The sequence below is a fragment of the Culex pipiens genome, chromosome 2 (genome assembly GCF_016801865.2).
Source record: "Culex pipiens pallens isolate TS chromosome 2, TS_CPP_V2, whole genome shotgun sequence".
Taxonomy (NCBI): Eukaryota; Metazoa; Arthropoda; class Insecta; order Diptera; family Culicidae; genus Culex; species Culex pipiens.
The window spans coordinates 101,507,815-101,520,851 of NC_068938.1; the positions used below are offsets into that span (position 1 = coordinate 101,507,815).

Consider the following 13,037-nt stretch of genomic DNA (forward strand, 5'->3'; position numbering starts at 1 on the left):
CCAATCCAAAAGGAGGAAGGGTCGTCTGTCCAGCTGTGTTTGACGTCATTCGTCTTTATGATTTAGGCATTTAGAATCGTGACGTCGCGTTTTCTCGTCGAGACCAGTGCCGAACTACACTGAGGTCGATTGAATTAGGGTTTAGGAATTAGACATGCATTGCAATTTACTGTTTTATTTTTTATTGTGGTTTATGGTTTAAATACGAGATAGAGTGTAGCAAAATTTACTTTTTCCGCAAACTGGCACAAATTCAGAATATAAGATTGGTTGGACCGTGGACGTAACAGGAGTTGGCGCTCTACCACTGAATTGATATTTAACCCGTAAACTTGCCCGTAATAGTTTTTCTTTATAAATCAATCGATTTTTGAAGTATTTTTGCCAAACAGTCCCGACTCGATTATCCGAAGTTTAGATTATCCGAAGGTTTGTATGGGACTTCGGATAATCTAAAACAAAAAAAATTAATTTTCTTTCTTTATCAAATTCGAGTTCTGCGTCCCATTTTTGTCAAATTTGAGTTTATTCCGTTTGATTACAAAATGATTTTTTAAATATTTTATCTTCGCCATTTTTGCCGCCATCTTGGATTTAAAGATTCCTAATCACTATATCAAAATACTTAATCAAAATATTTTCCGAAGTAATTTTTTGTTTGATGATCGTAGTAGTCGTGGTGTGCGGGCGCGTTTATTTTTCGATCCGTCTCGTATTTTAGAAAATTTCCGGCTTATTGATTTTGCATAAGAAGAATTTGCCGTGAAGAGGAAGTATCTCAAGCTAAGAAGAATTCGAGATGGAGCTCACTCCGGAAGAAATCAGGGCCAGGTGGCTGCGGAAGCTGGAAACCTGTTCAACGGTGACGGCGGCAGAGATGCCAAGAAAGCGGGGGCTTACATCGGAGTTTACGGAGCGGTTTGGAAGATCCCAGAATTTGGTGAGAGCGTTCTAGTTTGGTCCTTATTATTGTACTGCATTTCAATTTTAATTATATTTAACAATCAATTATCCGGGACCGTGGTGTAGCGGTAAGCGTGATTGCCTCTCACCCAGTCGGCCTGGGTTCGAACCCAGAAGGTCCCGGTGGCAAATTTTGAGACGAGATTTGTCTGATCTGAATGTTGGCCCCGGACTAACCTAAAAAGGTTCACCCAAAACTGGCAGCGCTAGTCCGAGAGAATGATGGTCTCGAGTCGAGAGAATAGTGATACCATTCACGGACGCAGAGAACACAGCTCGAGATGGGCGATAGAACTATTCTCTCGAGGTTCATTTGCAAAAAAAGTTCATCCGTCAAACAAAAAACCAAAAGTGTCGACAACGGGAATCGAACCAGAGACCTTTGACAAACCAATCCAATGACTTAGCTGCCTCGGCCACCACAGCTTGGTGACCAAGGAGAAGTCAGAAGTCGATGTATGACACTTGTTGGACATTTATTGATTCAACTAACGAATGAACTCATTTGTTATGATGGTGTGAGTTGGTACCATTATTCTATCGATTTTGGCACTGAGCCCTCAATAAATTTTGAGAGAACGATTATCTCGATTCTGAATTTTGGGTGTTAGGTCGTTAGCTCAGTCCAGGTGCCGGAGTCGTCTCCCTGGGTCCTGCCTCGGTGGAGTCGCTGGTAGGCAGTTGGACTCACAATCCAAAGGTCGCCAGTTCGAATCCCGGGGTGGATGGAAGCTAAGGTGTAAAAAGAGGTTTGCAATTGCCTCAACAATCAAGCCTTCGGACACCTAGTTTCGAGTAGGAATCTCGCAATCGAGAACGCCAAGGCAAAGCTGTAGAGCGAATAATTTGATTTTTTTTTTTTTGAACAATCAAACAATCAAACTACTTATTTCGTCGGTGAAGTATCCCATCAATCCCTTTCCCCTTCCAAATCCGGATATCTTGGAGGTCGTCTAAGTTCTTAAGCATCTCTATAGGGTATCCAATCATCACATCCCTCCCCCAATTCCCCCGTTGATCGTGAGGAGTCGACCAAAAGGACAAATGAGTGGTAATGTGTCATTCGGCACATTCCTGAACCATTTATTTTCCTTATCGGCGCCAACCTAGCTATTGCGAGCTGTATGCTCGGCTAGAGAAATTTCAAAGGCCTTCGGATAATTGAAGAATTCGACGACATTTTTTCCGATAGGTTCGCTGTTGTTCCAGCGGTGTTCGGAATGACAGCCCCCATACATTTTGAACAGTTTTAAGAGAAAAAAATGCGTATATAATGAAAAATCAAACATTTTCAGAAAAGTGGGGTACTGCAAAGTGTGGCAATTTCGCTAACGATCATAATGCGTGATGAATTGTAGCGATTAATTTTGACTGGTATTTTATTTAGACGATTTTCCAAAAAAGATGATCGATATTTTGGATAACTTGAGTTATATGTTGCAAAAGTTGAAAGTAATTATCAAATGTAATGTAAAAGTGTTTAAACATTACTTTTCTTCCAGTTTGACCAAAATATTGATCTTAAAAAAGCATTTTGGTGATTTTTTTGAAAAATTCGAATAACTGGTCATTTTTTAAGAAAGTTATTGTAATTATGCTGTAATATGACTCTAATAGTTTGTTCTATCAATGATACACACATAAGGAGCATTATCAATCAATTAAATCTTATTTAAATCAATTTTTCAAAAGAGCTTTTTGGTAAATTCGAGGAAAAAGCATAAAAATTAACTCAGCCCCTAAGATTTATACATCATTCGATTCGTTTTTGCAATTGCCACACTTTACAATAACTTTCATCGATGTTTAAAAATATTTGAATGAAATAAAAATCAAAAACTGCAAAAAAAATGAATATTTCCAAGCACGCTGTCATTCCGAACATCGTCGCGTAGTGCTTCTACTCGCCACCAGCATGCGTGCACGTTTCTGTCGAATCACTCAAACGAGTCTGTATATTATAAATCTTGATGTTTTGAGCTCTAAATATAATCGCATTAGTGGCCAAAGTGCTTCAAAAATCCGGATAACCGTTTGCTGAAATTACTTTGCCCAGTTTCTCCGTGCAATATCAACGGAGATCGCGTTCGACGCGCGTATGACACATGACTGACTCAATAATCTTATCGGCTATCGGAGCTTTCAAGAGATAACGACTATCAAAACAAAAAGGGAGAAAAAAGAAACCCGTAATGTATCACTTGCGCGATATGGATGGGCCCAAAATACCATTGCCAAGTTCGCGCACTTCAATTTGGCAATATCTTTCGAGCAAGACGAACGCGAGTGATGATTTTGGGTACTAAATTGTGTGGAATGTACGAAATTGTGCCCTGGACCTTTGTCAAAGGTGTGATACTTTAGTTGAAAGTATAAGATTTGGTGGACCTGAACTGACTAGACGGAAATGAGTTTAGAGTGAGTAAACCAACATGTGAACTGCATAAAATTTGTTAATTTCTTACATTAAATTTTCTGTAGCTCTCTCGATTCCAAATCGGGTAGTCCTTATTCTCACGGAAAGCATTGGCGTCGGAGAAATAAACGAGGAAAAGAAGAAGACGACGATTTTAACCTGGAAAATCGCTACTCTCGCCCAATCAACATTGTAAACTACAACCGCCAAGAATCGGGAGAAATGCACACCTCGCCTGGATCTCCTTATCAAATAAGAAAACCGGTTGCCCTGTGGTGAGTGAGAAGGAATTCTGTGAATCAGTTTTTTTTTATTAATGAATAATGTTAATGAAATTATGAAAAAAAAATCCATTTGAAGGGTCGAACAGCAGCAGAGGCACAACACTGACGAAGAGTGGAAAAGCAGCCAGGAGTCAGAACTGAATTTTGAGCAGAAACATGATCGTGGAGATAACAACGCTTCGAATAAAGCTCGCCGGCGAAATATTGACCAGAGTGACCGGAGAGTTGGAGACGGTGGTACATACTTTTTTAATCAACAATTTTAATTTAAAATAAATTTGAAATTTTCTTTTCGTAGCCATCTACCATCCGCAGGAGGAGCAGGTTCAGTTTCCGATAGTATATCAGAGCACTCGAAACCTGAACCAAAGTCGACAGAGGAGAAATTCGGAGCTCCACCGAACGCGCGGTTTTAAATCAAAGTCGAAACGTGTAATCAACAAAAAAGGAAACCTGAATGTGCTGCTGGTTAACTTGCCCCAGAAATCGTTGCGCTTTGTGAAGGATCTTGTCACCACATTGGTAAGTGATGAATTGAAACCTATAATTTAAGAAGCATTTTTAGAAAATATTTTTTTTGCGGGCTACAAAATCTCTCTCCGCCTTAGTCAACACAATTTCAAATGGGATTTTACCCCCAAATCGGTAAATTTTAGCTTTTTGACATTGCGACAAGCTACATAATTTTTTTTGGATTTTTCATAAACCTATTAAGGACCTGTTAGACTACGGCAAACAAACTCGCAATTGAGCAATACTCTACGAAATCGGTCTTTTTTTTAGAATTTTATTTTTGTATTTTTTAATCCGACTGAAACTTTTTTGGTGCCTTCGGTATGCCCAAAGAAGCCATTTTGCATCATTAGTTTATCCATATAATTTTCCATTCAAATTTGGCAGCTGTCCATACAAAAACGATGTATGAAAATTCAAAAATCTTTATCTTTTGAAGGAATTTTTTGATCGATTTGGTGTGTTGGGCAAAGTTGCAGGCCAAGGGTGGATGATACTGATGATACCTCTTCAGTTGACGCTCAGGCGAGGAACATCCTGGAAGGAGCGTCACTGACTACGTCCGTAGTCCTGTTAGATCATCTGAATTATCTTGATCAGAACAGTATAGCTCTGGTTCCTTGCAAGTGTCCTATTTTCTTACCTCCACTTTGGCTTGGTTTTCATGATGACCTAGCTGGTGGCCTGTGGAAACGGATCGTAAGCCTTTGACCAGCGAGGGTCAGAGTCGAGACGGCTAGAAGAAAGGGGCGCGTCAATGTGGGAAAGGGAAGTTATTTGTGATTGTAGACGGTATTGTTTTGATTCGCAGTATGTTGAGTCAATGTACCTGAAACATCGCACAACGGGGGTTTCTCTTCTCTTCATTCTCAGCTACCACCTATCTCCTATTTAAAATAGGCTATTTTTATTTTGCTCTATTGATTCTCACTTCTTCACTGATTATTCAATTTAATATCCATCATTTGATTTTGATTTTACTAACTTTTGATTCTCTTATCTCTCAAAGCTTTTCCACTCTTTTTTGCCAATTGATACTGCTGCAACAATCTTTGTTTTTTTCCTTAAAATATACTTTTCCATAATGTACTAGTAAAATCAAGTCTATTTATCATTTGCCGTATCTTTTTTGATTTTATTGCGAATTTATTTATTTGAATAATTCTTTATCTGTCCTATGAATTATCATTACTATAATCTAAGCTTGTTTTGTATCTCTATTTATTAACTATTGTCTTATTTCACATCTAATACATCTAGCTTCTCATTTTTATTCTTTAAAATACGCTCATCGTTCTCTTACTATTGATTCTTGAATTAAAAAAAAAAATATATTCTCTTTTACTGTCTATTGTTTTCAATCTTTACCCTTTTTCAAACAAGTGAAGTTTGAGCCCTTACTCAATTTATGGAATGATTGAAGGATTAACACAAATACTACTATTGTACTTTTGGTAAACTTTTGAATAACATGCTTAGGTAAAAAAAAAATGTAACAAAACACCGCGACAAAAGAAATAGCAACAGATTAACACGACTCAACATTAGGCAAGATTTCACGAGAAAACAATACACAGTAAAATAACAATTAGTTATTGAATTCAAACTAAAAATAAAACAGTACTTGCTTTAATGAAAATTGATAGGCACACTATAAATGGTTAGGCGCTTATACTTACATCAAACCCTACGTAATGTACCATCCCCGGCCGAGTTAAAATGCGTAACCGGAAAAGAAGGTGTGCATGCCTGGCACGAACACTCAAAGCGTGTTCTAGCGTGTTGCTCGTACTGACTCAGAGCAAGGGTGAGTTGTAGGTGTAAGGGCAGTGCGTGTTCGTTGGGAACCTGGTGCATAAGATCGGTCAAGGCCCGTTCTTACACTGAAAATTGCGAATTGCGATTTGGTGTCTTGGACAAAGTTGTAGGTATGGATATGAAATGATACACGGTAAAAAAATTTTTGGTGATATTGAATTTAACTTTTTGTCACTAAAACTTGATTTGCAAAAAAACACTATTTTTAATTTTTTTCATTTTTTGATATGTTTTAGAGGACAACAAATGCCAACTTTTCAGAAACTTCCAGGTTGTGCAAAAATTTTTTGACCGAGTTATGAATTTTTTAATCAATACTGATTTATTTCAAAAAATCGAAATATTGGTCGCAAAAAATCTTCGTTTTTCAATGTAAAATTAAATTTGCAATCAAAAAGTACTCTACTGAAATTTTGATAAAGTGCACCGTTTTCAAGTAAAAGCCATTTTTAGGTAACTTTTTTGAAAATATTCGCAGTTTTTCATTTTTTTAAATTAGTGCACATGTTTGCCCACTTTTGAAAAAAATATTTTTGAAAGGCTGAGAAAATTCTCTATATTTTGCTTTTTTGAACTTTGTTGATACGACCCTTAGTTGCTGAGATATTGCCATGCAAGTGTTTAAAAACAGGAAAATTGATGTTTTCTAACCTAAGTCTCACCCAAACAACCCACCATTTGCTTAAGTCGATATCTCAGCAACTAATGGTCCGATTTACAATGTTAAAATATGAGATATTCGTGAAATTTTCCGATCTTTTCGAAAACAATATTTTCAAAGATTTAAAATCAAGACTAACATTTCAAAAGGGCCAAATATTCAATATTTCCAGAGACATGATTTCTGAAAAAAAAAAATTTTTTGAAAGATATCTAAAAAAATGGCAATCGAAAAGTACTTCACCGAATCTTTGTTAAAATGCACCATTTTAGAAATACAGTCCAGACTCAACTATCCGAAGACTCGATTATCCGAAGTTTCGATTATCAAAAGTTCGATTTTTTTGAAGGTTTGAATGGGACATGGGACATTGGATAATCGAATCAGAAAAAATATCATCATCATTATCGCCATTTTTGGTGCCATCTTGGATTTAAAAATTCTAAATTGTTTTAGAGTAGTGTAGAGGTCATACATAAGTGCGACAATGAAAAATCAGACATAGTAAAACAAAATCGTGATTCGATTATCCGAAATTTCGACTATCAGAAGTGAAACTAATCTGGAGTTTTCAGATAATCGAGTCTGGGCTGTATAGTCACTTTAAAGTAAAACAAATCGTAAATTTTAACATTTTTCGTTTTTTTAATATTTGTGAGGAAAGCCACCCTGAATTTTTTTTATGGGCTGCAAAAAAATTCTACAATTTTCTCTGAGACTTTGAAAATCAGACAATTAGTTTCTGAGGTACTTACTCACAAAGAACGAAATGAGTTTTTTTAGCGTTACACGATATCTCAGAAACAATTGGTTCGATTTTCAATGTTGACTTTCGTGAAATGTTTTGGTATCTTCAATAAAAATAATTTCACAAATTTTAAAATCAGTCATAGCTTTTGAAAAGGTCAACAAATAAGTAGTTTTCTCATTGCATATTTTTGAGATTGTTCATCAACACGTAATTCGAATGCCCTAAACTGAAAATAAATTCAATTTTGTTTCAATTTAGAGAAAAATTAGAACTTAACCCGAGAAATGTCCTAATCAAAACCTACAACTTTACTGAAGACACCATATCGATCATAAAATCCCACCTCAAGATACAGATTGTGGTTCAAACTTCGGATAATCAAGTCTGTTTGATCAAATTATGATTTTCAATTGTTGAAATTTGACTCTAGCTCGAAATCATCACTTTTCTCCCCAGGTAGACGTCCGGTGGCGGTATTTGCTGCTAGCGTTCGGGCTGAGCTTTTTCGGTAGCTGGATCCTGTTCGCCACGTTGTGGTTCCTGATTGCGTACGCCCACGGCGACCTGGACTTTGATCCGGAAACGGGTGAACGGTTGGGCGACGGCGACCAGCCGTGCGTTCTGAACGCCAAAAGCTTCGCCGGATTTCTGCTGTTCAGCATCGAAACTCAGGTGACGACCGGTTTCGGCGACAAGGTACATCCGCGGTTCGGACGGGCCAAGTTCTATTAATCCTCTCCCCGCTGTTGGCAGGTACCAACGGAAGAATGTCCCGAGGCGATATTCCTGCTGATTGTCCAGATTATCGTGGGTCTCGTCATCGAGGGTGGCATGGTGGGAATTGTGTACGCGAAACTGATCCGTCCACCGAAACCCCACCCTCGGGACAAACGGTTCAGCAGGGTGGCCGTCGTTTGCCAACGGGACGGCAAACTGTGCTTCATCTTTCGGGTGTGCGATCTCAAGTTTCATCACGCAATCGGAACAAAAGTTACCGCCGTAATGCTCGAACAGCGCCGATCGCTCGAGGGCGAACTCATCGAAAAGTACGAATCGTCCATGAAGCTCGAAAACAAGGGACGCATTCTGCTGTTCTGGCCGTTGACGGTGTGCCACGTGATCGACTGCGACAGTCCGCTGTTTGACATTTCGGCGAAAGATTTGCTGGAAAAACGGTTCGAAATCGTGGTAACAATCAGCGGTGGGAACAAAACTACCGGTCAGGTTAGTGAAGCCAGCACGTCATATCTGCCGGGGGAGATCTACTGGGGGCACCGGTTCCAGAACATGATTCACTACGACGGCGCGAATGAACACTTTGTCGTTTCCGGCCAGCATCTGGATGCTACCGAGCCGGTTGATACGCCGCTGTGCAGCGCCCGACGGTTGGAGGAGGTCCTGGAAGAAGTGCAGCACTTTATGGAGAACGATCGGGTGCGGGAGTTTGACGGAATGGACGATGATGTGAGTATGATTAAATGATTCATGGTGCTTTTTAAAAGTTTTAAACATGTTTTTGAAACAATTTTAGGCCGCGAGTGACTCAGATCATGGTCTGCAAATCAAAGAGTTGCGTATCGCATTGGAAAAGGAATTTAAAAGCTCGAATCAGTCTATGGGAAAGACGGTGTTGGATGAACCATCCAATGATATTACCGAAGAAAAGGAACTCGAAAATTGTAATAAAAATTAACTTGATGTTTTACTGTCAAATTTAATTAGGAAATTGATATTGTGAATTTTTCCCTATTGACTATTTTTTATCTAAAAAGATTTTTTGATTAATTGTTGAATTGCAGGGTACTGTGAAAAACATGTTTTATATATTTAAATTACAGATTATTTGATATCAATTTGATTCGTCTCGAAAAATACCACTGGGGCCGAACTTAGGCCAACTGAGGTGAGAGACAACCAGCTTACCACTACATCACCGAACCCGGCCAAAACTGCTAAGCAATCCCTCAAAAAATCGTAGGGTAGTTTATGCAGCTAGTTGCAACTCACACGGAATCGGAAAAAGTTGCCCGACCTTTAATTTCCGTGAAACTTTGCTCTAATAATCCGAGGTCCATTTTTCGATATCTCATGACGGATATAGGTTAAAGTCACGTAAATAAAATAAACAACAACGGAGGGGCGGAACGACCCCACATTCATTTTCAGGATTTTTACTAAGACACATTTTTCAGTGATTTGTAGCTCGACTTTTGTGTAACATTAATGGTGATTCTCAAATTTAAAAAAAAACTTGTTTTTAATTTAAAAAAAAAATAATTGTTTGAAAATCGCTGCCATTTCCCGTTACTTAACTGTCAAGCATCATGCGACATGTCATTTTATGGGAAATTTAATTTACTTTTCGAATCTGAAATAGCCAAGAGAGGTCATTTTTTCATCTAGAACATAACAAATATTTTCAAAATTACGTGTTTTTTGTGATTTTGCAGGGTTACTTTTTATAGTGTAACAGTGTTCTACAAAATTGTAGAATAGGCAAAAACAAACAAAAAATGTTATGCAAGCATAGGGAATTTGCATATATTCTTTTCGAGTTATCAGAATTTTACGGAGAAGTTTTTTGAAAAGTGATGATTTTGACCATTTTTGACCAGTTTTTCGAAGTTTTCACCCCTTAAACTCAATCGTGTGCATTTGAACATATTTTTTCGAAAAGTTTAGTCAATTTTGTATAAGAATAACCCTTTGGACGTTTATTGGGGCTTGTGCACTGCTTGAATGTGGAAGTTTTCCTAAAATAAAGAAACAAACCTCATACTACCGCACACCATAAAAATATTTTTTTAATTTAAAAATCCACTTATTCTAGACATGCACTAACCACAGCAAACGTTCTTTCTTATGCTAAATTGGCTGAACTTTTCGAAAAAAAAAATATTTTTAAAAACACACGATTGAGTTTCATTCAGGGGTGAAACTTCCAAAAACAGGTCAAAATGGTCAAAATCATCATTTTTTTTCAAAAAACTTTTTCGTAATATTTTGATTACTCGTAAAGAATACATGCAAACCCCTTACATTTGCATATCAAAATTGTTATTTTTGCCTGTTCTACAATTTTGTACAACATTGTTACACTCTTAAAAGTAACCCTGCAAAATTACAAAAAAAAACACGTCATCTTGACAAATTTTTGGAGGATTTTTTTTTCTGTTGTTTAGAATGCACTAAGGCCGTTGCAAATATTTTTTGAAGTTTATGTCCCTCGGCTCTGACCAAAGTCGAGGGGGGGGGGGGAAGTAAAAAATATAAAAATTGAAATTACAAGCCTAGGTTTCAACATTTGGATGAAAAAAGTGTGAAAAAACTTTTTGTGGGACTGTACATTGGTATTTCATGAAATTTTAAAATGTTTTCAAAGGAGTTCAAACATGCTAAATATGATTATAAACGCGGGAAAATGCATTTTAATTGGTTTTCAGTTGATTAAACTTTAATTTTTATTAAAATTTTGAAGTTTTTCGAAAAAATATTTTTTTGCCCCCTGATTATTCAGGCCAACTTTGAAGGGGGGGAGGGGGGTCGACATAAACTTTGAAAAATATTTGCAACGGCCTAAACCAAAAAACGCTTCAAAAACGAAAATATATTTTCTTTTCTAATTCAGTTATAAACTATGGTTTAGTTTGGCATACTAAATAACCATAAAGAAATAGAATCCGGCGAAATTTTTCAGGAAAATGGTCAAATTATCACTTATCTGCAAATCTCCATTTAAAATCCGGCTATCTAGATATTATTTGACACCTGGAAAACCCGCCTTACCTTATTTCGTGCTTTCCATTTCATTAGGGCACAAAACTTTTGTAAACATTAGTGTATCCCTCTCACACCTTATGCAAACTGTCATTTGAGTGAAAGGGATACATTATTGTTTACAAAAGTTTTGTGCCCTTTTGAAATGTTAGGCTCCATTTAATGTATATGCTTTAATCTAATCTAATCTAACCCTAGCGCAGCCAGTCTTTCGAGGGCATCCTGGAGAATGCCTTAGGTTGATTGACGCCTAGCATCTTCTTGTCATTATCAACATTTGCAGTGCGCCATTGCATTAACATGCATTGAAACATCACAAACGTCGAAGCGGCCAGGCCAACTGCGTAAAGTTAACCGCAAAGATGATTCGTTGAATTGGATTGAGTATGAGCACGAGTGTTCACAAAGCAATACATTTCTGAATCTACAGGGGAGGAAGAAACGTGGGGATCCCCCGCTCACGTTCCTGTTTGTTTAGGCAATTAATCTTTGGGAGCACCATGCTAAGAAGTTTTGGTGCTCCGGGACCCTCGAGGATGGGACATCGAATTTCCGCGAATGCCCTGGACACTATTTGCCGTGGTTATAGCGCCACAACTCGCTCCCTTATTTAATGTATATGCTTTGGGTCCAAATAGCACCATTAATTTTCTGAGAAATAGAGATATCTACGCGCGAGAGTGTGTTAGTTGTAGCAAAATTGACACGCATACATAGGCAAATCGAGTAGAATGATTCGTCTGTCACAATCAGCGGTGTCCTTTGTTATACCACGAGCACGTGGTAAACAGCTGGTTTTTACAGGCGATTGATCTACTCGATTTGCCTATGTATGTGTAAAAATAGTATAAACAAAATCAGCTGCTTGGAATTCAACCAATCACAATCGATCAAAACCAAAACAATACTTTGAATACGAATACTAACACAGAAGCATGGTGTGCGTGAGAGAAACCGTGGAGATCTCTATTAGGTTTTACAGCGTGACGTCACGAGCGCACACGTACACACATTTTTACTTAGGCACACGTGCAAAAAATGTAAACAGTGCAGCCGAACTGTCAAATTTCTAACCTAAAAATCGTGTCGGCGTAAAACCTAATTGTGCAATTTTGGAGCTTTAGCGTCGTAGAGTTAGTGTTAAAATTAGGGTTGTTCACGTTTGGGGAGTTTCAGAAATACCTTATTTTTATTTTTTGTATGTAGTATATAAATTAACCCCTTCCCGCCCAGAGCAAAATCGAGATCAAGTTGAGCTGCCCTGTGATAAATATGCATTTTTTAGACACTTGGACTTTTCGGATTAAAATAAACTCACATGGAAAACACCTCACGTAGAGTATTGAGCGAACATTTTATTTGATTGATATAAACTAACCTGTTTGCTTTCTTCTCTCCGATCACTAATACTTCAGTGTTGTGTTGTCATTTCATACCACTCGTATCATCGTATATATATATATATATATGTTGAACTCTAACAAACTGTTTTATTTTTTGCTTACTTTCTTTTTTTTATTGTGATACTGTAAAAATCTGTTATCAGATTAATTATTGATTAATTGCTGTCTCCCGCTATTCTACTTAGCAATGTTGTATATTTTTTTCTGTCCAGATATGCCTAGAGATTAGGAAATGTGTTAGAAACCGAAAAACCTAAAAGTTGGGTAAATAAAAGTTATTTTTTTTCTGTTTCAATCTAAACATACGCTGAGATTTAAGGCGAATACTTGGCGCACAAGTATTGCGTTCACGTAATACTAGGGCGTGTGTGTGTGTGTTGTTAAATAGTTAAGCACTGAAACGTTGCGGGGGCAGTAGCTTTTTTTTCAAAACACAAGAAACGAATACTGA

At 37.5% G+C, this 13,037-nt stretch overlaps 1 protein-coding gene across 3 annotated transcripts; it reads left to right on the forward strand.

The window, feature by feature from the left end:
• Positions 1–2,024: 2,024 nt before the first annotated feature.
• LOC120431700 (ATP-sensitive inward rectifier potassium channel 11-like) lies at positions 2,025–9,119 on the forward strand. 3 transcript variants are annotated; one of them, XM_039596817.2, is made up of 7 exons: positions 2,025–3,381; positions 3,445–3,654; positions 3,740–3,900; positions 3,962–4,185; positions 7,863–8,078; positions 8,160–8,870; positions 8,938–9,119. In XM_039596817.2, exons 1-7 carry the CDS (start codon positions 3,371–3,373, stop codon positions 9,097–9,099), a joined length of 1,695 nt encoding a protein of 564 aa, XP_039452751.1. In that variant the 5' UTR covers positions 2,025–3,370; the 3' UTR covers positions 9,100–9,119. The 3 variants fall into 3 exon arrangements, with proteins under 3 accessions (XP_039452751.1, XP_039452750.1, XP_039452749.1); XM_039596816.2 differs by having other exon boundaries at positions 2,214–3,381; positions 3,740–3,897; positions 7,863–8,102; XM_039596815.2 differs by having other exon boundaries at positions 2,225–3,381; positions 7,863–8,102.
• Positions 9,120–13,037: the final 3,918 nt, after the last annotated feature.

Excerpts from the sequence above, each read along its gene's own strand:
- LOC120431700 (XM_039596815.2), top strand. Across the intron at positions 8,103-8,159 it reads CGACCGGTTTCGGCGACAAG|GTACCAACGGAAGAATGTCC; the intron begins GTACATCCGCGG and ends CGCTGTTGGCAG. Across the intron at positions 8,871-8,937 it reads TTGACGGAATGGACGATGAT|GCCGCGAGTGACTCAGATCA; the intron begins GTGAGTATGATT and ends AAACAATTTTAG.